At 38.5% G+C, this 25,421-nt stretch overlaps 1 protein-coding gene across 20 annotated transcripts in view; it reads right to left on the bottom strand.

The window, feature by feature from the left end:
• Nucleotides 1-25,421, bottom strand: part of LOC129778600 (uncharacterized) — a 190,428-nt gene that overhangs the window by 65,089 nt on the left and 99,918 nt on the right. For 19 of the 20 annotated variants that reach the window (XM_055785600.1, XM_055785597.1, XM_055785611.1 and 16 more), the window contains exons 2-3: nt 14,585-15,429; nt 2,084-2,311 (exon numbers count right to left, since the gene is read on the bottom strand). In XM_055785600.1, coding sequence (XP_055641575.1) covers nt 2,084-2,311; nt 14,585-14,705 — 349 coding nt within the window. In that variant the 5' untranslated portion in view covers nt 14,706-15,429. Of the gene's footprint in view, nt 1-2,083; nt 2,312-14,584; nt 15,430-15,527; nt 15,545-25,421 lie in introns of those variants that run through there. The other variant, XM_055785602.1, reaches the window with a different exon arrangement.

Genomic DNA, 25,421 nt, shown 5'->3' with positions numbered 1-25,421 from the left:
CCATCAACCAGGTGAAAACATAGAGCACATTATGGGAGGCTGTCCCGTTTTGGCCAACGCAGCCTACACCGAGCGCCACAACAACGTGGCCCGTATTGTTCATCGACAACTGGCGCTCCAATGTGCTCTACTGGAAGACAACGTACCAAACTACCGGTATCTGCCTGCACCTGTCCTGGAAAATGACCGTTTCAAGCTGTACTGGGATCGCACTGTTCTGACCGACCTCTCGATCCACCACAACCGCCCAGATATAATGGTTTACGACAAGAGCGACCGCAAAGTCACCATCATCGATGTCGCTATTCCACTGAACCAGAATCTGGAGGAGACCCACGGTCGCAAAATCTGCAAGTACCGACCATTGGCCGTGGAGCTCAAGGAACTGTGGGGGCTAAGGGAGGTCCCAAGAATTGTTCCAGTCGTTCTCTCTGGAACTGGAATTGTCCCGAAGACACTTCTGGAAGCGCTAAAGGTGTTGAATATGGAGAAGGAATTGGCCGGCATCCAAAAGTCGGTCATCCTTAGCACCTGCGCGATTGTCCGACAATTTCTCGGTCAGGACTGAAACAGCACGAGCATGCAGATACGTGCATTCCGCAGAGCCTAGTCCCCCTTTGGCATTCAGAAGCCCGGGGGCAGGTGAAAATTCTGGCTAGGTTCGCCTAGTTAAGAAGTGAGATAAGTCTGTCTTCCTAAGAAGCGCTAATATTATTATTTAGGTCGCATCTCCTACTCCCACTGGTTCATGCTCCCTTCCTTTCCTATTACATAAGCAGAATTTAGTACCCGTTGAGATAAGATCATTACAGGAGCTATTAACATGGCATACATTTTTACGTGAAAATTTAAAATTTCAGGCAAATCGGTCGTAATGATCCTGAAATAAATGTGCTACCGCCAGATGAAAAATGAAGGTGTTGGAAAAAAACGCTTTATGGTTTTGCTCTCCAAAAAAAGCTCGATAGCCCGAGCTAATTTCGCAAAAATCATCAGAGGGGCCGGCAAAATGTATCGTGGTGTGGAGAATCTGTGTTCGCGACCAAAACAAAGTCGAATATTGAAGGCACTTCCCTTTGGATTGGGTCGTGTTTATTGGTGCATGAAAAAAAAAACTTCTGACAAATCTGATTTGATTTGTCATATTCATTTACAACCAAATCATGTAACACAACTCATATAACTCGATTTCATTATTGGTCCGGTCACGATTCGATCGCCAACTGCCCATTCAACGGTTTTGCAACTACTGCTCTTCTGTGTTTCAATACTTTTTCCCGTCTCCGATCCGACGGCCAATGGTGCTTTTGGTTTGATTCAATGTTCGTTCGCTTGTGGGTTGGACATTCAAATGCGACCACAACACATCATAAACCCCGTGCAGAGCAAACACTCGAATCGAATCTAGATGACGGCGATTGCGAAATATAAGGGGGTAAAGAAACGCGACACACCGAGAAACCACAATCGACCATGGATCGGATTGGTGTGAAAGAAAAATGCACCTACGGCGAGAATCGAATTTCAAGCCTAAATGATTTCCAAATCGTTGCACCGATTAAAACAATAAACAGAACTAGCTCCTCATCATCACCACCCCATCACTAGTGGGTATTGTCCCCCGTGAGCACAAAGGTGTGTTATCGACTAGCTTTAACCTCTCCGAAAGCGATTTCCGAACATGTTGTATATGCTTTCGCACATATATACGCTACTGCCACAAACATGAAACCGACTTTCACTTTAAAGCAGAGCGATCATAACAGTAACATAAAGCCTAGCGCATTCGCACTCAATGTCGTGTTTAAATTTACGCGCTTTAATTGAAACGTATAAAACATAGTATCTGAATTTGAGAATATGCGTACCTGTCGCGCTTTCGCCACAACAAAACTATTGGGCGTTTTTTTTATCATGATTGAGACAATTGTTGTCTAGACCTCGGAATCGGCGATGGATCTCATTCAATACCACGGTATTTTGTGACTAACGGGATGTGGAAATGAGCGATTCCCACTATAGTGGAGTGATTTTTTTTTTAATGTTCTCTAACATACCAAAAAAAAAACATTAAAATACTTACTGGAATGCAAACCGGCCAAGGAGGCCGCTTGCGAGGCGGCCACGGCCATCGTGTTCGGATGCGAGTGGGACATTTGGAAGCGATCGGATCCGTTGCCGGAAGCGGCAGCCGCTGCCGCGGCGTTTGGCATTAGCCCTCCGAGTCCGCCGGGCATTCCGAACTGGGAGCCAAAGAGAGGATTCGAGGCTGCTGCTGCTGCCATCGCGGACTGGTCGCGACCCCAATAAGCTGCAATGGGAAAAAAGAGAGAAAAAAACATAAATACGAATAAGAAAAAAATGACATAGTGGGTGGAAACGCACAAAACACGGCACCAAAACAACAAACAAGTTCGACCAAGCTAATGAATCACATAATCTGTGTGGCAGTTTGGAAGGTTTGATCGCATAAACAAATCACCAGCACCAGACACGCTTTACCATCAAGCAGTCGAATGCAAGCGACGCGAGAGAGAGCCTTAAGGGGGTATTCTAGTGTAGAGACATGAATTTCGGACGTTTTTTCGAACTCCGTGAAAATAAAACAAAGAGTATTTTTACCATCCATTATATCATTATTTGTTCATCTATCTTTCAACAATAAAATAAAAAATTAACGGAGAAAAAATATTCATAACTAGAATAGTTACAAGCTGATGAAGTGAGGGGCGACCGTTTGAAAAACAAAATGCGGTTCAAAACGTTTTTTCTTACGTTTTCCGATTTTTTAAAAATATTAAATTTTGAAAAATGGTATTTTTCAGAGGTTCATGCGATAGAGAGATGCATACAGATTGTACTCATATACTTCTTCTTCTTCAATGGCACTAACGTTCCTAGAGGAACTTCGCCGTCTCAACGTAGTATTACTTGCGTCATTTTTATTAGTATTTAGTTGAAATTTCTATGCCAAATAACACGCCTTGAATGCATTCTGAGTGGCAAGCTCTAGAATACGCGTGATCACAGTGCAAGTCGGAGGAAATTTCTTTGACGAAAAATTCCCCCGACCAAAACGGGAATCGAACCCGAACACCCGGCATGTTAGTTATGACACTAACGACTCGGCCAAGGGAGCACTTATATACATATACATATAGATATACATGAATCGATTCAGTAGACCTTGAGATATCATGTACGCGCCAGTTTGAAAAAACTAGTTTCGAGAAAAACGCGTTTGAAGTTCATTGTTATGGCCGTACCCAGTTAGAAATCGCATCATTAATATGGCTCTAACTCGGTAAATAATGGGATTTTCGATAAATCTTTTCTAGGATATATTCTTGAATGCCTAATCTACAGAAATATGAAGGATAAAATTTTGTTGCCTTAAGGCAGTATTCTAGTCTTAGGCAGTAATCTAGTCTGGAAATTTGAAAAAAAAATAAAATTTTTTTCATTCATATTTTTGTAATTTAGGCATTCAAGAATTTACTCTAGAAAGGACTTATCGAAAATCCTATTATTTACCGAGTTAGAGCCATATTAATGATGCGATATCTAACCTGGTACGGCCATAACAATGAACTTCGAACGCGTTTTTCTCGAAACTAGTTTTTTTCAAACTGGCATACACGATATCTCAAGTTCTACTGAACCGATTCATATCGAATTAATATGGATACAATCTGCAGGCATCTCTCTATCGCATGAACCTCTAAAAAATGATTTTTTTAGATTTTATTATTAAAAAAAAATTGGAAACATAAGAAAAAAATGTTTAAAACCGCATTTTGTTTTTCATTTTGTCAAAAAAGATGTTTTTGACTTGTCCGATGTTCATGCGATAGCAGCATCTTTACTGATTTAGAATCTGTTCGATTCTTTGTTTCAGTTAACCAGAAGGGCTGTAATCGTGTACGCCATGGCACAACTTTTTTTTTCCCTCCTCACTTCATAAATTCTTAACTATTCTAGTTATGAATATTTTTTCTCCGTTCAATTCTTGTTTTATTGTCAAAAGATAGATGAACAAATAATGATATAATGGATGGTAAAAATATACTTTGTTTTATTTTTACGGAGCTCGAAAAAACGTTCGAAATTCGTGTGTCTACACTAGAATACCCCCTTAATTACGTCTACGAACAAAAAAAAACAAAATCGATTTGGTCGACTTCGTAAAGCTATGCCATCTCGACAAAGTGTACAGCGCAAAGCACAAAGTGTTCTCATAAAATGGACGGAATCGACGCGTTTGATGGTGTAAATATGATGCAACGTGTTTAATGACTTCGCCATTGTCACACGTAAATGATGAAATCATGAGTTGGAAAATGTGAATCAAGGTTTTGCGTGTATAATTGTGGGGTGAATTGGTCGTACTGAAGCAATGAATTCCGCTCGAACTGATTGTTCAAATGTTGATACACCAGATGTCTTCCGCAGGGTGAGATTGCAAAAATGCGTCGAACACAACTTGTTTACCGGAACCGTTAAATTGCGGAACTGATATCATTCGGATGGCTCTTATATGCTTCTTTGATGTGAAGACAAAAATGCACTTAATATTGCGATCTATACAAAATAACTTTAACACTTTTTAGAAAATGATAAAATGCAGTAGCATTAACTTTTCGAACAGTTTGTGTTTTGTGAGAAATTGACAATCGTTGTTCTTAAAGCACGTAGGAAAGAATAATTTTTTGAACACTGCAACGAAATCGTTTTATTACAACCAAAATTGCGCTAAAAAAGATTATTTAAATGATTACTGATCATTACTATATATTATATTGAGATATTCACTTTTGATGAATCATCAAGCGAGAGAGTTCTTCCAAACCGCACTTCCAACAACAACACACAACACTCTTGTCTTCACAGGATCCACTCGGAGTGTGCTTCTCCTCGCCCAACGTATTACCTCGTAAATTTCACTGTTTTATGGGCAATATTATTTGCTCTATTGACAATCCTGGTATGCAGATGAGTTGCACACCATCGGCAAACATCTGAACACGACAATATCTGAGCACGTTGGGGAGGTCGTCGGAAACAATAAAGGTTCATGTACAGACCGTGCGGCACGTCAAAAGTTATCCACTACTTACACTTTGGGTTCGATCCGTAAGTTATGACGGTATCACTGCTCATGTTTGTATAGGAGACGTAAACGACAAAATGAACAAAATCGACTTTGTCGCCGTTATGCATTCTACGCAATGTAATACGTTTGCTCAACATGGAAACAAAAATTTTTTGTTTGAAAACATTTGAACAAATTTGAAAAAACGTTTTCTTGAAATCACTGTTTGTCCGCATAACAGACGTAGTTCCATACAGCTTTCATACATCGTTCGAAAATCAACAATTACCAGTATTATATGCTATAAGCTAAATCTACATTTGAATCACATTCTTTGTAGAGCCCAAACATGTCTTACATGATAGTGTCTTGTTACTTAGGGTTTCCTAATAGATGAATATAAGAAACCATTGAAATGCTGCTCGTATAATTACTTATTTTTGTACAATGCACTGCGATGAATGAAGAGAAGCAATTGTATTTTTTAATGTGATAATTACCTAAATGTCTGCCTTTGAATCTTCAAGTAGATAACGAAACAATCAAATCAGTAATAAAATTAAAATAATGTTGGTTCTTAGCATTATAACTCTTCGAATTCGACATCGAATTATTCCACATACTCAGCATTTACACATACCGTTGGTGTAATTCACTCCACAATACTAACATTGCAGATTGCTTTTACAAATTCAATTAATTAAAAAACAAGAACCTGCTATTCTTATCATATCCCAAAGTATTCAGGAAAAAAGTACTATCATAGACTCACAACAAATCCAGAGCACCTTCTCCAGACATTTTACTAAATTTTTTCCAAACCTTTTTGATTTTATCCGATAACAACTGAAACTACCGACGGAGACGTTTTGACAACTTTCGGAAATGCAAAGACTAATGCTACAGACAGAGCAACCAGGTGATTACGTCTAGCCATGCGAACAAATGTTCATTGAAACGATTGATTGTCCGCATAAATAGACGCAAGCGTTTTCCCAGCACTAATGGTGTTGGTGATTACGTCTCCTATGCAAACATGGGCAGATCAGCAAAATAGCACTCTGTTCAAACCCAAATTTTTAACGACATTTTTTGGACAAAATCTGATGATACAGATAAGCTGATATACATGTTATCTATCCTGCTTTCACCTCCGAATGAGTATTGGAACTCTATTTCTCAGTCTTCACTACCTTATGCCCAGGTAGCGATACCTCGCTGTCTCTGTTTGTTAGATCTCCTTTCTGAAATCCCTCTGCGAATACAATTATTGAACTATACATTGTAGCTAGTACGCTATGTGACAGCTAACTTCAATAACATTCGTGATGAGATGCGCAGTGATAATTTACACGTCAGATGAACTAAACAAAATTTCCCACCAAATTTGCTCCATCGTGTTAGATGCTATAGACCGGGGTTTCTCAAAGTGGTTGATATCGACCCCCTGGGGTCGATTTCGGTTTTCCAGGGGTCGACAGAAATGAAAATAGATTTCGGGGGTCGACGGGATCTGGATATCGACCCCTATAAAATAACACAAGATCTTATTTGAAATATTTAAGATGCTCCATAAGTTGTAAACCAACGGAAAAAAAAAAATTAAAGAAAGGTTTTTTTTCCTTTTTAATTTATTTTTCTTATTTATGATTTGTTTAAGTCGTATCAATACAACAAAATAAATTTAAAAAAAGTTAATAAATTGTATGTGGTTTATACATGGGTTTGTTGAAGTTTGATTCTCTTAAATTTTCCGTCAATTTCATCCTTGATGCTCCTTCTTGAGCCGATACATAGTTCCCTGCTTTCAAAACAGAGTTCATCATTGTGGAAGCCAACCGATCTCAGAACTTGGCGTTGTGGAGCAAAATATTCCCTCAACACACGCTGCTGAATGTGGAATTATCAAAAAGTGTCCCAAAACCGTTCTTAACAGGAATGGAGAAGTAAGGCGACATTTCATATGGTTCAACTATTTTATAAATCAAGGTACATATATTCATGACTCAACGAAAAAAAACAAAGTTGATTAGTAAGAAAGTAGACAGCGAAAATGAACTGTAATCAATTTAATAATTAAATTTGAATTTGAAAAAATAACAGATTCCGTATCTGAAACTTGGCATGAAATCTGTAAAATACAGAACATTTTGTATATGTGGCAACCCTGAGAATGACTAATATCTTAGTGGAAAATATTATTGCTGTACATTTTAAAACTTCAACAAGACGATGAGTTTGCACAAGATGAAAATAAAAAAGTACAAAAAGTATAAGATGAAAAATCCGGAAAGTTAAAAAACAATGATAGAATACTTTGGAAAATATTAGAGAAATTAGAAAGATTCGAATTGACTATGCACATCTTTATATATATATATATATATATATATATATATATATATATATATATATATATATATATATATATATATATATATATATATATATATATATATATATATATATATATAATAAGAAGAATATTTAAAGTAAAATTCGAAAATAGGAGTTACGCATATGTATGCTTCGCTGTGAAAATCATCATTTAGATCAATTTTACAGATCTGAACGATAACATACAAACTCTCTTGAAGTATATTCGTTATTTTTTACCAACCAAAATATTCTCTATCAATTATATGGCATTATATGGCAGGACAACGTTTGCCGGGTCAGCTAGTTAAATATAAAGATCATTTGAAAAACGACAATAATTTTAGGTTGCAATAGCAGTCGAAGAAATTATCAGTGCAATTGACAGCGAAAGGCAGATCATTTCAAAATCATATTTATTGCAGTTTTTCCGTGGAGCTGATCAAACAAATGAGAAAAAGATTCGATTTTGATGATTCGACGCTCAAGTCTGCGGCAATGTTAAATTCCGGGAAATTTTCCAATTTGACAAGAATTAACGTTGTGTTAGAAGCGTTTCCAGGATTCTACAATGGGAATGTACAAGTTGTGGAGAATGAATTCCGTACCCTAAAGATAAAATTTCTCCGTAAGGAAATCACAATTTCTGAAACCGAGCATGTGCAAGGTTGGTGGACAAAAATTGGATGCCTAAAAAGAATTGACGGTTCGCTCGCATTTTCGGCGCTTCGATGCCTTGTTTGTATCGTTCTCACTATACCTCACTCCTCGGCAACTGTCGAGCGATTTTTTTCTGAATTTAATAAGAAAAAAAATAAGCTTCGAAATTGGTTCAGCAACGATACGATGAACGCTATTTTGAGGTCAAACCATTTGGTCAAACATCGTGGCTGTAATTTTAATAAATGATAATTCTAATAAATGATAGTATGCAATTTTGATTTAGAAAAAAAAACTATGTATAATCATCATCGAACACACGAATGACATGACAAATAAATGAATGTTTATTTCATGTTAATACTTTTTTTTCTCTACAACGAATATGTACGATGGTACAGATTTTTGGAAAAAAGTACCAATGAGAAAGGTTTTTGACCCCTCTGGTACAGATTTAAATGTGGCAACACTGGTCACAGGTGATGGTGACTTCCAATTAGCGACCTAATTTGGGTCCCAAACTCGTTAGTGTAATCTCTATTAGACTAGAAGACACGGAGCCAGTCTTCAAATGTTAAAATTCAAATGGCAATTTTTACATCATGTTATTTAATTACTTGAAACACGTATTTATTACTTTTATTTACCCATTTGTCTTTACATTTCCAAAATTGTTACTGAATCTTTTCATTACATTACAAAGTTGTCTTCAAAAACAATTTTTGTGTGAAATTTTTTCACCACCTGCGGAAAAAAGTGTTTCTCAGTCAATTTTTATTCATAATTTTAATTTTAAGACGTGTTCATTCCGCCTGAAAATCAATTGTTCTTTGGCGCTCCCCTAAACTAGTAAACGAAGCTCAATGGCGTCAACGAGGAACGGAAATCTTGTCTTCATGTATCACACAACACAGGAAGGGATCAACAATGGATAGTGACATTTTCGATTGAATCTAAAGTATCAATCCAAACCCAACAACTCGCACAAAACATACGTAATCGCAACAAAAAATTGAAAGTGCTTCCATTGACGAAACAGACCGAAATAATCGAAGCTCGGCGATAGCACCCCTACACAATGTGATGTTGAATAAATGAACTCGTCACAAATTCCAACAGTTCAATTAAAGTAAACATCAATTAGAGAGCACCACACCACCATACACACACATGCACGATGATCATAATGGGACCCCCTTTGATTACTCGAATGATGTATGGTGTGCATATTTTGAAAAGCCCCCCAGGATTATTGCCGGCCACTACTTTCTACAAAGCACAAAGGCACAAACTCACGCAGCACCACCACCATAACTGATGTTTAAAGTATTGCGCGAACTTTATTACCTTCGATACAGACGGACGAAGACGGAAAAACCGGGGGTATAGATAGACAGGGATACCAGATTTTTTTCTTGTAAACCCATTTTTTCAAATCTACGGTTTTCAGTTGAAAACAACAACACTTTGTTGAATAGTAAGTTTAAAAAGTTTTTGAAAAATTTAGATGAATGTGAACAGAACTTTTGTTGAAAATATTATCGAATAGGTTTAAAATGATTACAATTTGGTTTCAATTCTGCTGAAAGTTTTATAAACGTCACTTCACCTCGTAGAACTTTTGAAACCGAGCTGATTATGGACACTAAAAAATGTCAGAAAGTTTCATTCTAAACTGGATAAAACTTATATTGACATTTCGTTCAAGTTTTATCCCAAATGCTTTGAAAAAGTTCACTTGAATAGGAGCGTGTGCTAGTGTTTATTAGCAAATATACAGCCATTTCATTAAAACCGATATAGTGGTTCTTAGATTTTCGTGAAAAGTGGTTATTTTGGTCTTTATCACAAAACATTAGACCCGTATTTTTTTAGTTTTTCGTTAGGGTGCCCATTTTCCATTTTAGGGTGGTTCGAAAAATCAATCATTTCCATTTTTTTTCCCAAAAATGACTTTTTTTAAATTTCAAAACTTTTGAACCACTGAGCCGTTTTAGATGATCGACATATCAAATTGAAGCCAATGAGCTAGCCTTCTATTAAAAAATATGGTACCACAAAAAAAATGGATTTTGTTTCCGTAATTATTGATTGTAGTCTTTTTTTTGTTGTTTTCATGGCTTGGGACTAGGGGGCACTATATTTTTTTATATTTTACCTTGAAAGCTGAGGATTTTTTATTTTTTCCGTTTTTGAGATATAATTTTTCAAATTTAACATGTTTAAGTCTACCTTCAATATTCCTATGTGACTAGACTGGACCTATGCGACTATAATCCAGGCTTCCCACACTTGTGATATTTTTTCAAAGAAGGTTAGCTTATTGGTTTCAAATTAATATGCTGATCACCTAAATCGGTTCAGTAGTTTAAATCTAATGATTTTTTGCAAAAAGTCATTTTTGGATAAAAAGGGAAAAATGATTTTTAGACATTTGTACCACCTACGATATTGTGCAACTTGCTCAATGCTAATGCTAATGCTAATGCTAAAGGTGAAAAATGATTTTTAGACCACCGGTTAAATTTGAAAAATCATATCATAAAATATCATAAAAATCAAAAACGAAAAAAAAATAGAATCTCTGATGTCGAGATATGTTATGTAAAAAATCCTCAGTTCAAGTACAAGGTAAAATATAAAAAAATATAGTGTCCACTAGTCCAAAGCCATGAAAACAACTACACTTAGAGGCGAATAAACTGCAAAGTTTAAAGCCTCTTAAAAACAAAGAATCGAATCGAACTACAATCAATAATTACGTAAACAAAATCCATTGTTTTTGCAAGATCAGTAGATCATCTAAATCGGTTCAATGATTCAAAAGTTATGAATTTTTGAAAAAAGTCATTTTTGGGAAAAAGTTGAAAAACATGATATTTCGGACCACCCTAAAATGGAAATGGTCATCCTAACGAAAAAAAAAATACGGGTCTAATACTTTGCAATAAAGAACAAAACTCCACTTTTCATGGAAATCTGAGAACCACTATATCGGTTTGGCATGGAATGGCTGTATATACTGTACGGATTGGAAGTTTGACTCGAACCGAAACCGAGATACATTGGAGGTTGATTCCATAAGTTCAATGTGGTCACTTAGAAATTAAGCTTATTCGGGTTATATATCTGATTCACAGTTCGAAGCCATGTTTCAAATATGGGGGCAGTAAAAACATCGTTCATCGGTGTCTTGCTAACAACCTGACTTTTTTCGGATACAATCTATGCAGTATCGAGATCGCGTGGTCTCTTATTGAATCTTCGTGGTTCGAATAATAGCTAGTGACTGTTTGTGAAAGTTAGCTGATAGTTTCAAATTGAATTGATTTATTTGAAAAATTTACCTAACATGTTGAAATTTAACCAGCTTTTTCAGCTTGTCCCACTTGCTGGATGGTTTTTATCTTGTGATCGGATCGTTCAAAATTACAATAATCAAGCTCAACTATAACTTCATACACAACGTTTACGTTTCTTCCTCTTTGGATGAAGTTGAAGGATCGTGTCCGAAATATGACCGCATAGTTGACGTAGGATAACGTTAAGATATTCGATGCGTATTGTTGCTGAAGGTCTTTAACACGTTGGCTGTCACGTCACTCACCGGTGAATGACAGTATAACACATGATAATAAAGATAACTAATATAAGCATATAAGGTAACAAGCACTGATAGAGGAGGCGATCTGGCGTAGTGGTAACATCCGTACCGAGTTGAATTCTCACTCCCGACATTCTTCCAAAAATGGAAGTAAAAGTGACGAACCAGCCAAAAAGTGTTGAAAGTCACTATAATACAGACAAAACAAAAGACCGCAAAAAAAAAGTTTTTTTCTTAAAGTTTTGAGAGAAAGTCAAACAAAAATAATTCCCATATGTTCCCATATGATTTCGTGTTTGCGGAATTAAGCTTCGTGTTTCGTTGATGTGAAACGAAAATTATTCTCAGGTGGAAAATTAAAATTATGAATGAAAATTCACTTTTCTGTATCAAACATGTGTTCCATGTAACGGAGAAACATGTTATTTGCAAGTGAATCAAGAATCTTGAGCGAAAATTATGTCTGAAATATGGTTGTTAGTTTTGGTAGAAGTAATAGGAAATTTATAGTAAATGAGAATTGAGATTGAAAAATCCGGCTCTGTTACAGCTAAAATGCTAATGAGCCTAAATAAATAAACAGATGGAATGAAAAAAATTTTATATTTCATATGTTGACGATATAGAAAAAAAAATGAGAAGACAAGAAATCAGCCAGTACAGTCGCATGCGATGACCTTCATATTCAAAACCTTACGATAACTCCGAATAAAGGCATAAAATTTACACGCGAATTGCTTCAAATTTTCAAGTTTAGGATATACTTATTGAGATTTTTGTAGAAGAAGTTCCGTGTATATGGTTTTTCAATGTATGACTACTACTATCGGCTACACTAAAGTAACAAAAATGGAGTTGAAAGAACGGCTCGACCTTTGAAAATAAGATTCTTTTACATCGTGACATCGGTAAAAGTTAGTAGCTGCAAAATCTACGGTTTTTTGTACCATCAAATGCAAAAGATTCATGTAGAAGGTCAAACATCTGGTTGGATTATGGATGTTGAAGGTTCGGTAGTCAGTTAACGTGTTCAAGCAGATTCCGGAAAGCCAATTTTTCACTACTAAAGACAAGTTTGATGTACCAGAGAGCTTCCGATGACCCGCTCGCGGATAAGCGGTTCTCTACATTCATTTTAAAAATATAGGGAAAAATAATTTAAAAAATGTCTTGAAAAGCGACTTCATTCACCACAACGGTACTACGGTTTTCTGGCCGGATTTGGCTTCATGCCATAACAAAGAAGACGGGCCTGATTCTCGAATACACTTCACGGTGGAAACGGAATGAAACGTATTCGCGATGACAACGGTACGGTGTCGACATCTGGATACGAGATCAGTTTCCCACTAAACTTATCATTATAATATCAAATTATCTTCAGATGAAATTTTTGTATGAGATTATTATAGCACATGAAGAAAACAAAGTTTTCCACTCACATTAAACACCAGTTTGATACGAAGAAGTTCGACGTACTGAAAATACGTGTTAATAATGCATCAAATACATCGAAGATGCGATCGATTGAGAAGTACTGAGCTATTATTAAGCAGGTTAAATATCCTAAAGTAGTCAGAAAAGTTAAGGAAGTGATGAAAATATGCACATATATGCTGAAAAAAGTCGATTCTGATGTTGTACAAAATCTCATAGATGATGTTAAGGATGATGTATGGGATTTCGGATTCGGAGACGAAATTGAAGAGGATAAAGATGACTAAACTTTTCTCGTTTGATGACAATCGAATGATTTTATTTAATTTTATGTTTTGTTTTATGAACAAGAACGAGACCATAGGCAACAGAACTTGTGCCAAAAGGCTCATAGACTTTTCGTATTCAATGTACAACCCATTATCATGTATATCAGATGTTATAGATTCTTCAAATCATTCTGAAGTTAAGATCAGTGATTCTTTGAATCAACAATTATGAATACAATATCTTCAGCAACGATATACAGGCAAACCTTTTTTTGTGCGGGGGATTGGGATCACATGAAAAAATCGTGCAAAACTTCACCAGTAGCTTTAAAAACCGTGTTCGGTACACCGAAACTTCTTTTGTGCGGTAGATAGGGACCGCATAAAAAATGTTTCCCCCAAGAAAATAACTCATATCCACGCCATTCACCGTTCAATTTTCTTTTGTTTTCCTGCTTTGCGATGGGACAGTTTGCCTTTTCGGTTGCGCGTGGCTGTTTTGTGGTTTTAGATGCATGCCGAAACGTGATGATGTTACATATCATGTCATGCAAAAACTTAGAGCATTTGATGGGAGGAGGGGAATAATTTCAGAAGTGGATAATTGAGACGCAGATATGCTTTTTTCGCACTGAAATGCATATAAACCATCGAAAAAAAACTGAATGGACGAAAACTTCGTCAAATATGCTTCTTTTCATATACCGCACAAAAAAAAACCGCATAAGAACATAAAACCGCACAAAAAAAATCGCACAAAAACAGGTTTTACTGTATATTCAAATGGAATCGTACAAGAGGGCCCTAATGTATAATCCGATAAAAGAGAATAGAAGACATTGACAAATGACAAAACAAATAATCATCGGTTAGAATGTATTTCAATTTGGTCTACTACCTTCAAAATAAAATAATTCTTTATTACTAATTTCATTGAAATCAAAAATCCAAAAATATTGTAGAAAGATTTGTAGACTTTGCACACGGATCCGTATACTTCCGCAGAACTGACATCTCTGTTTGACATGTCATGTCATGTGCTTGAGCGCAATCATTTCTGGTCGATGATTCGAAATGATAAACAATCGGATGCGAAGGAAGTTTTGGGGAGGTTTTGATGATACCGATCACCAGAGTAAAACTTACCAAATAACGAAGCGGCGTCGAGTAGTGAGGCAGGATCTGGAACACCGGCTGCGCCTCCCAAGCCGGCTCCGGATTGCCCACCTTTCTTGTCGCCACCCTTCTTATCACCGTCTTTATCCATCTTCCCTATTTTGACAGGTGTGCGTGTGCCGCACGAGGTTCAACAAACAACGACGCGACAACTACACAGCACCACACCAGAAACCCAGGTCTTCTCCGGGAGAGAAAACCAGATTTTGCGCGATTCTCGCCCCTCGCTTTGCTCTGCTGCTTTTTTTTTGGATGTGTGAGCTGAGTACAGCGTTTACACGTGATTTCTTCTGTCTGCTCGACCTCCTCCTCTTACATCACTCGGGAAACATTACTTGGGAAGTTTTTTTCTTCCCTCTTCCTTTCCCGTTCTCTTCACGAGTTATTCCTCTGACCTTTTTTTCCTTTCTTCGTATTCCAGCTGGGTTCTGTTCCACGTACACACAAACACACGACACACAGAGACTGATTGCTTCGCTTCGCTCCGAAACCAGATCTTCCCGATTATACCTACTTGTCTTTTCCGTAGCATTCACGGCTAACAATATCGATTATTTGAATTATTCTTTAGCACTCTCTCTGTGTACAGCTATAGATTGCATTTAGGGAGCTGAAGGATTTTTTTGGTATTTTTCATCCCGTGCTCTCATCATCATCATCATCATATTTTTACAGCCGAACACAGATGTTTGCACTGGCACTAATTTGCTTAAACTCTTTTTTTCTTCTTTTTCACCTCCACTCTGATCAACAAATTTAGCACACTCGCTGCTGCTGCTACTACTGGTGACTCACTGCTCACTGCTTGTTTCTCGCTGAAACGATTGCAAATCGAATTAAACAGATAGCTCTAATAATGGCTCTGAACTAAAATCAGCTCGTCGTCGCGTTGTCACTCGAAAAAAGCACACACAAACTCGCACTGGAGACCCTTTTCTTCCCCACACACAAGCGTGTTCCCAACCCAAATCCAATCCGGCGGGGAAGGGCAGCAGCAAATATCACTGAAAACTCAATAAAACTCTCATCGAACACAGAACACAGTTGCCGCCGCACACTTCCAGCATGACCTGCGTCAGCCAACTGCCGGCACAAGTAGGATTTTGCTGTTTTTGCGACCATCATCACATCACACACCATCACCATCTCTCTCAGCCTCTGATCCCGAGCCTCCTCCTCTTCATCCTCCACCGGTAGGCATGGCAAGCAGCAGGCAGCAGTTCAGCAGACTTTAACTAAAGGAAAAAAAAATGTGATAAAACTCGTTTCTTTTTCTGCTCGACGTTATTCTTCTTGCGCTCTCGGCCCGGTCGACCTTTTCATCATTAAAACAAAACCCGCGCGCGTCCACTGACTGACTGAGTCGCCGCCGCCGCCACCGCCCAGTTGCCGGAGCAAGACGGAATCAGTTGCGATTGGTGGTGGGTAGAAGCGAGAGAGAGATAGAGACGGGTGCGGGCCCATTGAGGGGAACGCGGAGAAACGCAACGATTAACTAAAAATTAACGAATAAAGAAATCGGCTGAATATGATATATATTTATGGTCGATCCCCAAGTGAGGATGCGGATGAGAGGAAGTGGAGGTACGCGCGGTGCTACGGTAACTCGCGGGTTATGTTGTTGGTGGTGTTTCCGAGATGTCAGCGAATTCAGTATTTACGACAGCGAGGACGTTTAACTATACACTACTCCGCGCTGCTATGATCGGTCGTATATCTGACTACTGGCTGTAGACATTGAACCCATCCTCGGGACCTGGCCCGACTCGGTGCGAGGGAGTGTTGGTGTGCGTAAGGTATGTTGTGGTGGCGGTTCAATGCGTGCGCTTCGACAAGTAGGGAAATGTTGTTTCAATTAGCGCCACGATTTATGAGCGTATACGATCGCCGATAGCTAGAGAGCTGCGCTGTAAACGCTACGATGGTGGTGTCAAGCTTCGTTTGCATTCCTGGAAGGAGATAAGAGATAAAACGGAACAATTAGTCATGGGTAGTTTGGGCTGATGTGAGACGGTATAAATTTTCGGCATCAAATGGTATCTAGAAAGTGGGTAGCAACAGTTTTTACATTGACTGATTTTCGGGTCAGAGTGTAAGGTTAAAGTTGTGTGTGTTGTGAGTTTCAGGGTGTTAACAATGGAAGTCAACAAAGAGAAAACTCGGTACATTTTACACTTTTCCTTTTATAAAGGTAAAAATACAAGCCAGATCGCTGAAAGCCAGCGATTGAAGCCAGCGATTGACCAGAAACGTCCAGAATTGTTCAACAGAAGAGGTGTTGTGTTCCATCAGGCCACACATGTCTATACTGCCCATGCTTGTATAGGAGACGTAAACGACAAAATTAACACTTTGGCGTCCGGCGACACCACAGTGGTTACGTACGAAAACTAGCGTCTGAATGCCGGCGACACCACAGTGGTTACGTACGCATAGTACCTCAGTGGCTGGCGACAACACTTTAGTATCGTTTGCATTCTGTTGGGGTTTTGTTTAGGTAACAATAACCTTCACACACCCAACAAGTTTTATATTTTTATAAATAGGGGAGGTGGGGAAATACGGACATATTAAGAAGAACCTCAATTATATCTTTCGAAACTCATGTTTTTTCCAAACTTGAATGCAGTTTCTAGCATTTCAATATACTGTTTTTCGAATTAATTGACCGGGTGTTTTTCAATATTTTCACTAGAATAAAAACATACCGAAAAGTAGAACTTTTTCGATGATTACCCGCATGGACATATTATAGTGGGGGGGAATATGGGCAGGTTTGTAATATTTACATATGTATATCATCGAAATGTCATGAAACAGGGTTGAGAACGTATGGAAACTAACGATGAGATTAGTAAAACTTAACAATTTATAATTTCCCGATAATGTCAAGAACGGGCGGCGACAAACCAAGTAATCTGAATTAGCGCTGCCGGCGCCAAGCGAATATTTTTTTACGAGTCGCGCGGACGTCAAAGTGTTAACGAAATTGACTTTTTCGCTGTTTCGCATTCTACACAATGTAATACGTTTGCTGAACATGCAAACAAACATTTGAGCAATTTTGAAAAAAACCTTTCCGAAAAATCACTGTTTTTCGGCATAACAGACGTAGTTCCATACAGCTTTCAGACATCGTTCGAAAATCAACAATTGTCAGTATTATGTGCTATAAGCTAAATCTACATTTGAATCAAATTTTTTGTAGAGTCCAAACATGTCTGTCACGATAGTGTCTTATTACTTAGTGTTAATAATAGATGAATATAAGAAACCATTGAAACGCTGCTCATATAATTACTATTTTTTGTACACGATGAACAAAGAGAAGCAATTGTGTTTTTTAATGTTATAATTACCTAAATTTCTGCATTTGAATCTTCAAGTAGATAATGAAACAATCAGATCAGTAGTAAAATTAAAATAATATTGGTTCTTAGCATTATGACTCCTCGGATTCAACATTGAATTATTTCACATACTCAGCATTTACTCATACCGTTGGAGTAAATCACTACACCAGGGGGTTTCAGATTTTTTTTATGGCAGAGCACTTTTTATAGCAAAATAATTTGACGGAGCACCTGCATTTTTTAATCAATAAAACAAATCTTATTTGCATTGACATTACCCAACTGTGAACAACTCTATTTCGGTTTCGAGGCGCAGTTACACGACATCTGACCCGAAGTAAACAAGATAAATCACTATATGCCCAGTGAAATAAAATTAAATAATTGTTTTTTTCAAGGTGGGTTTTCGGGCGGGAGCATTTGCTATAACTTCGCGGAGTACAAATTTCCCGCGGAGCACCATTTGAAAACCCCTGCACTACACCATCTTAATGCGATTGATCGTGATATCGGTAAATCATGCTGCTAAACTTACCAACATCAATTAATTTAAAAAAACACGTTCTCATCATATCCCAGAGTATTCTTCAGAAAAAAAAGTACTATCATAGACTCGCAACAAATCAAGAGCACCTTTTCCAGACATTTCACTAAATTTATTCCAAACCTTTTTGATTTTATCCGATAACAACTGAAACTACCGACGGAGACGTTTTTACTATTATCGGAATTGAAAATACTAACGCTACAAACAGAGCAACCTGGTGATTACGTTTAGCTATGCAGAGACATGTTCATTTAAATGATTGATTGTCCGCATAAATAGACGCAAGCGTTTTCCAAATAGAAAAAATATGTTTTAATCCGCAAAATCACCTAGGCCCTCTTTTTGCCGATAGTATCCATCAACTGGACAGATCATTTCATAGGAAATTTGCGTGGTTATGCCAAAAACAACAAAAACGCGTTTTCCCAACAATAATGGTGTTGTCGATTACGTCTTCTATGCAATCATGGGCAGTATAGTGACTCGCCAGAAACTGCGGGAGCTTGATTGGGATGTTTTAATGCATGCACCACAACAATACATAATCCGGACCTGGTACCAAGCGATTATCACCTTTTCGTCGTGTGCCTGGGGGAATCCGCGTTGCCAATACATGCAAGTCGGGGGTATTTTTGTTCCCACCGAAATGCGTTTCGCTAAGCTGGATTTCAAAACAAAGATGCCTGGGGAAATCCGCATTGCAAATATATGCAATCTGCGAGTACTTTTGTACTCGCTTATCTTTGTGCAGATCGGAATATGTTTCGCTAAAACGTGCTTCTAAATTGAGGAGCCTGCGAAAATCGTCATTTCAGATACTAGAGGTGAATGAACTTTCGCGATTCGAGAACTGTGTGAACATGAGAGATGCAATAATTCCGTTTCACATATTGTGGTAAAATTTCCTTTTAACGAAGAACATAATCTATAACAATTCATGAATTGATCTTACATGGCAACTGTTCAAACATTTTACTTACAAAATAATATGTTGAATTGTTCCATTCAATCGATAATTTAATCAACACAATAGAAATGCTTACTAAATCATGGACAGAAATACAGCTGTACTAGCGTTGTACGGGTACCATCGTAGCATGACAGACATACTTTGGTTGTACATTGTACCGCATGTCAAACTGCCAATCAGAAATTTGACCAATTCTTTGCACTACATTTGCATTTCGAGCGAGCGAATTACAAGCGATTGGATTGGGGAGTAAGCTTCACGATGGTAGTGATATACACGATAAGATATTGTTCGCGCCCGAAAATATCGTATCAACCTACGACGCCGTCATAACTTCGAGTAATATTCGTTCCCATGATAACAAAACAAATACGATTAGAGTAAACGACTTTAAAGTCCGTATTCTCAATTTTTCATTTATATGATATCTCTGATTTGTTAGGTATGAAAATTTCAGGATTAAACATAACGTGGCATCCCTGAAAAGGGCGGATGGTTTACGTGGTTTCGAGTGGTGTTATAGAGGCTTTTCAGCCCATGTAGTAGAACGTGTGGTGTTCGGCGGACAGCAGAATACAAAGCGGAAGTCAGAAAAAGGGCAAGAAACGATGGAATGGCATACAAAAATAGGAAGGGAAAGGCTCGACTCTCGCAACTGTCTAACGACTTTTCCAGGTTGGAAATTTGTTCGATAGTCCCGGTGCAATAAGCGTATTGTTTTGCTTGTCGTGTCACACATTGCACGATTGAAAAATTTGGAATGGTATAGTAAGCCCTCAATTAAGAACTGTTGTGCACACTAAGCTAAGTGACAGGGAAAGCCCCGTAGTACTATGTAATTTCCATATATAATGGTGGATCACACCATTGAGGAAGTTGTGGATCCTTCGACTGAAGGAGGCCTGGATGATAGCTCAGGATTTTGGAGTCTTCTCTAACTTTGGTCTTGCGGAAGACCAAACCGTTTAGATGTGGCACAGGAAAATTAAAACACTTTGGAAATTTCTTACATAATCTGGATTTATTCACGCGATGTAACATGCTAAACGGTTGGAAATGGAATGTAAAATATATAGGAATCTGTTTGTATGCACTTTGCACTCCGTTGGTATTCGTTGCGTTTTATATTTTATTTCGGGTTTTGCTGGTGTTGTAGTTGTGTTATGCACCACACACTGCATTTCGGAAAGGAGAGAGAGGTTTAGATGAGAAAAAAGGAAGGGATGGAAAATGGAATTTGAAAATAGGGATACTTGCTCCTCTTTCGCGCTGTGAGTCACGAACATATAACGTAATGCAAAAAGTATTTTTAAATATCTCTATGACGTATTTTTACATTCCTTATGTATTAGGAGCATTAGCATTAACATTAGCATTAGCATTGAGCAAGTTGCACAATATCGTAGGTGGTACGAATTCAGAATTGTTCAGTTAAAAGCTAGCCTCCATCCGTTGCTGATGATTAGTAATATAAATTCCTTATGTATTAGGAACCAAACAAATAATACTTACCCGACCCCCGAATTCTCTTGAAATTTTCACATATTTCAAGACACGGCGACTGAAGATCTCGATGGGCTATGTGATGCCTATGAAATGACTCTGTGATGCATCGTGTTTTCAATCTACCGTGTACATCAAGGCGGGACGACGGAAGATATCTCTGGGTAACCAGAGAAGGTAGGCGAGACAACTTTATTTATGTATAGAAACGAACCCCTATATTTGTGCATATAATTAACATAAGTGGTTTGTGATCTAATCCATCGAATGAAAGTCCAAATAATTTATCATCGCCTCCAATACGAGGCAGCCGAACCTCTTATTTTTATTAGAGGCTTTAAAAATATAATTTTATTCGCCTCTACCTCTAGCCTCTAGTAAAAACAAAAGCTAGCAGAAGTCACTAGTACACGCTATTTTTTTTTCTTGTGATTAACATACTTCATTACTACGTGAACGACAGAATACACGGACATGTACATCCAATCCAGTCAGCAAAAGGTTCAACACGAACTCGCATGCCAACCAAATGTTATGAGATATTTAAATTTTTTTTGGTATTTTTTCGTCAATTTTTACGAGCTCAAATAATTTTTCTCCCCAAACAATTATTTGAATTTGCATTCAAAGGACGAAAATTGCATTTTATATACAACTTGAAGGCATGCCCAATATTTCAGTATTTCCATTCAAAACATCACACATCAAGTGATTTCACTACTCTGCCGAGCGTTCTAGCGCCCTATGTTATGCAAGTACATCACGAGGGAGACTCGATGTTGTATGGGAAAGGGTTAAGTACCATCTTTTAGATGTACTTGATTCAAAGTTCAATCAATGGTTTTTGGAATGACAGTTCTTGGTTCTCATAAGACATCCACAATTGCTAAACTTGAATAATACAAATCTACACATATATTTTCAATCAAAATAGTCATTTTTACTGGTGCTCTGATTACTCATTAGGGTGCCAATGAAAATGGTCATCTCGAATTTCAAAAAGTTTCCCCATAAAAAATGTTCACTACCTCGAAAAAACACCCTATGCAAAATATCTGCTCAATCGGACTTAAGAGAAGGTGGCGCAAAGCGGTCAAAATTTGGGTTTTTTGAAAATCGAAAAATCAGGTCGGGTTTTTCAATAAAAAAATTTATGCCAAATGTCTTAAGTCGTCGTGCACAAATTACGTAACGTGATAAGGTGGAGGGTAGGCTGCTCGAGGTTGCGTTACTTTCTGTGTATTAGAGACAGGAAATTGCGTTACGTAGGGGGGGGGGGTTGGATTCCAAAATCCGGATTTTTAGCGTTACGTAATTTGTGCACGACGCCTAAAACTGCATGAAATCCGAAACTTTTTTTTTTTTTTCGAAATACGAGACGAAACGTATGGTTTTGAGTGCAAATAAAAATAGTTATCTCGATTTTTCATTCGGAATTTGCTGCGAGATGTTGATTTGCACGATATACCCCATGCAAAATATTAGCTCATTCGGACTTCATTTACTAGTGTCGCAGATGTTCAAATTTGAGTTTTTTGAACAAATTTCAAACAAAAACCAAAAAGGAAAATATCAAACAAGAACAAAAGTGTTCTGACAATTTTTTTTCGAGATAACAGTATATTTCGACGTTTCATGCAATTTTAAGACATTTGGCACCGATTTTTTTTGGAAGCCCCGATTTCCTTTACTCCCACCTTGGGTGATTTTTCGATTTTCAAAAAACTTAAACTTTGACCACATTCATTGGCACCCTATTACTCATCGATCGACTTAATGATTCACACATGAGATATATTAAGCTTGAGTGCATTTAAATTGTTTCGTTCAAAATCGCGAAAACATTCTTCAAACATGGCACAGAAACCAATGAAAACTGATGATGACAATGGTATTATCAGCATGTAACACCCAAGCCGTCTAATCTATTTACAAACTGTCGTAGTCGTTTACTCAACCAAAACAAATTCACCTTGCAGTGGGGTATTTCAGCCTACTACTGACACGATGTACCATTATGATCGGAAAATTAACTGTCCACCTCGGCTTCAATCCCATTACCACACCACATCAGTTAAGCGCCATAGAAATTCCGATTCGCTTCCCATCGCCCTTCGTTTCTCATCCATATCCGCCCACTTGTACCCCACCTTTTTCTTGCTGAGATCCAACCGCCATCATTGGACTCATTCGCATATCGCTAGTGCCTGCCAAATTACTGGCCCTTTCGCTTGAGAGTTCCTCGCAAAACCGATGGCCACCACAAATGGCCATCTCGGGGCACGGACACGACGAAGTCGCGGGTTGACTGGTACACGGTGCGCATCAAACATAATGGGAAGAAGAAAGACAGAGCTAGAGCTAATGTGTTCGCGTTTCATTCCTCCTCGGTGTTCCACAGCACCGCAACTGCCATTTTCCAGCCGCCCAGCCCTTCCTACCCAGTGGGGTAATGTATGTGCACATAAAAAAATGAATAAACAATCGAATATCGTCTCGTGGGGTATGTGTGTACACACGACAGCGACAACGACTATGTCTTTTTCTGGAACGAAACTGTAGCCTCTCGCAACGCAACCACCCACCCTGCTGCTGCTGTTGGTGTCTTCGAATTGGATCGCAAGTTGAAACCGCGAGCGAGAAATGAAATCAACTCATCAGCCGAGAAAGACAGCGGACACAGACGGAAACGGATAGAGAGAAGAGGGCGATGGTTCATTAGGGTATGCCATGAAAGCATCTGCCATCTTATTATTTCAAATCGTATACACACAGCCGCGAGTGGCCGCGAGGTAGCCGTTGCCCATTTAAGTTGCGGTGTGCATCACTTCCAACTAATTAACAAAAAAAAAAACGCTCTGTTGTACGCCAAATTGGATCCCCAATGTGTGTATGGATACAGAAGTGAGCCTCAATTGTTTACGAATGTTCATCATCAAGAGGATGATTTATTGCAAATATATTTTTTCGATAATAGGATGGGTGTGTGTGTGTGTGTGTGTGTGTATTTTCGAGAAACCTAGATTCGTCATTATCGCAAATGGCGAAATATCTGCGCGATCGAACTAAATCGCAAAAGACTAACTCGGGCAGAGTCACACGGAGCAGCGGACGGCTAAACGTGGATAATTACCTCTCGTTTGAGCGCGAACGAACCAAAAGTGGCAATGGTAGGAGGGTCAGTGTTTCGCCTTTTGCCACGAATATGTCACGCTTTGTCGAGCACTTGATGATATGACCGAGCGCTCCGTACACACATGTAAACGGAGGGTAAAGTGAATGTGATTATTGTGTTGCTGCTGCTACACTCGACTTGTACAGTAAGCAAACAGAAAAAAAACTAACGGCACATAAAAATACTTTCGCGGGCGGTTAATTCGATGTACATTCGACTCGATGATTTACGGACGATGAAAAGGTTGGGAGTCGTCGTACCGTAATTATTCCCCAGCAAATCGTACGCTTTCCGCTGGAGTCAATTGGACGATTAGTTTTAGGCCGAATAACGCGTCGCAGAGAAGCCATTTTCCAACTCAACGAAAAGAGCCTCGTACCGAAGCGCGGTTATATTTAATGATATTCAACTAACATAGAGTACCATATGAACGAGGGCGGCCGATAAGTACTTAGCCTCATCGCCCGATGGTGTCAGTTTCGCAAGAGAGATTAAAGGGTGTGTCACATCAAATTGCATCACGGAAAAAACGCTGTAGAAATTTAATTTTTATGAATTATATCTTCAGCTTTCGCTTATAATCAGATAAGAGTGTATAGATCACGTTGGCCATGCTTCACTGTCAATTTTTTGTAAATTTGGAAAAATGTCGTCGAACGAAAAATAGCGTCGTGAATTAATCCTGTGCACTCATTTTGAGAATCCGGAGTTGTCACATCGGGACATCGGTAAGATGCTGGGAATCGTCCAATGCACGGTCAGCGGAGTACTAAAACGATACTTCGAGAACCTAACCATCGACCGGAAGGTGAAGAACGGCAAAAATGGATGCTCCGTCAGTGAAAAAGATCACAAGCGCGTAGTTAAGCAGTTTAGACGTGATCCGAGAAGTTCGGTCCGGGATGTCGCCAATAAGCTGAATTTGTCAAGTTCGTTCGTCCAGCAGACCAAGCAGCGGGAGGGCCTGCGTACATACAAGGTTCAGAAGGCTCCTAACCGCGACGAAAGGCAAAACATGGTGGGGAAGACGCGAGCCCGGAAGCTGTACACCGTAATGCTGACGAAGCCGCAGTGCCTGGTAATAAACGACGAAACCTACGTCAAAGCGGACTTTCGTCAGCTACCGGGCCTGTTGTTCTTCTCCGCAAAGGACAAATTCAGCGTTCCGGAGGAGATTCGCAAGCAGAAACTATCCAAGTTTGCCAAAAAGTACATGGTGTGGCAAGCGATCTGCTCTTGCGGAAAGCGGAGCGCCCCCT

This window comes from Toxorhynchites rutilus, chromosome 3 (assembly GCF_029784135.1).
Source record: "Toxorhynchites rutilus septentrionalis strain SRP chromosome 3, ASM2978413v1, whole genome shotgun sequence".
Classification (NCBI taxonomy): Eukaryota; Metazoa; Arthropoda; class Insecta; order Diptera; family Culicidae; genus Toxorhynchites; species Toxorhynchites rutilus.
The sequence above is the reverse complement of the archived record's forward strand: the minus strand, read 5'-3'. Positions and strand labels throughout refer to the sequence as shown.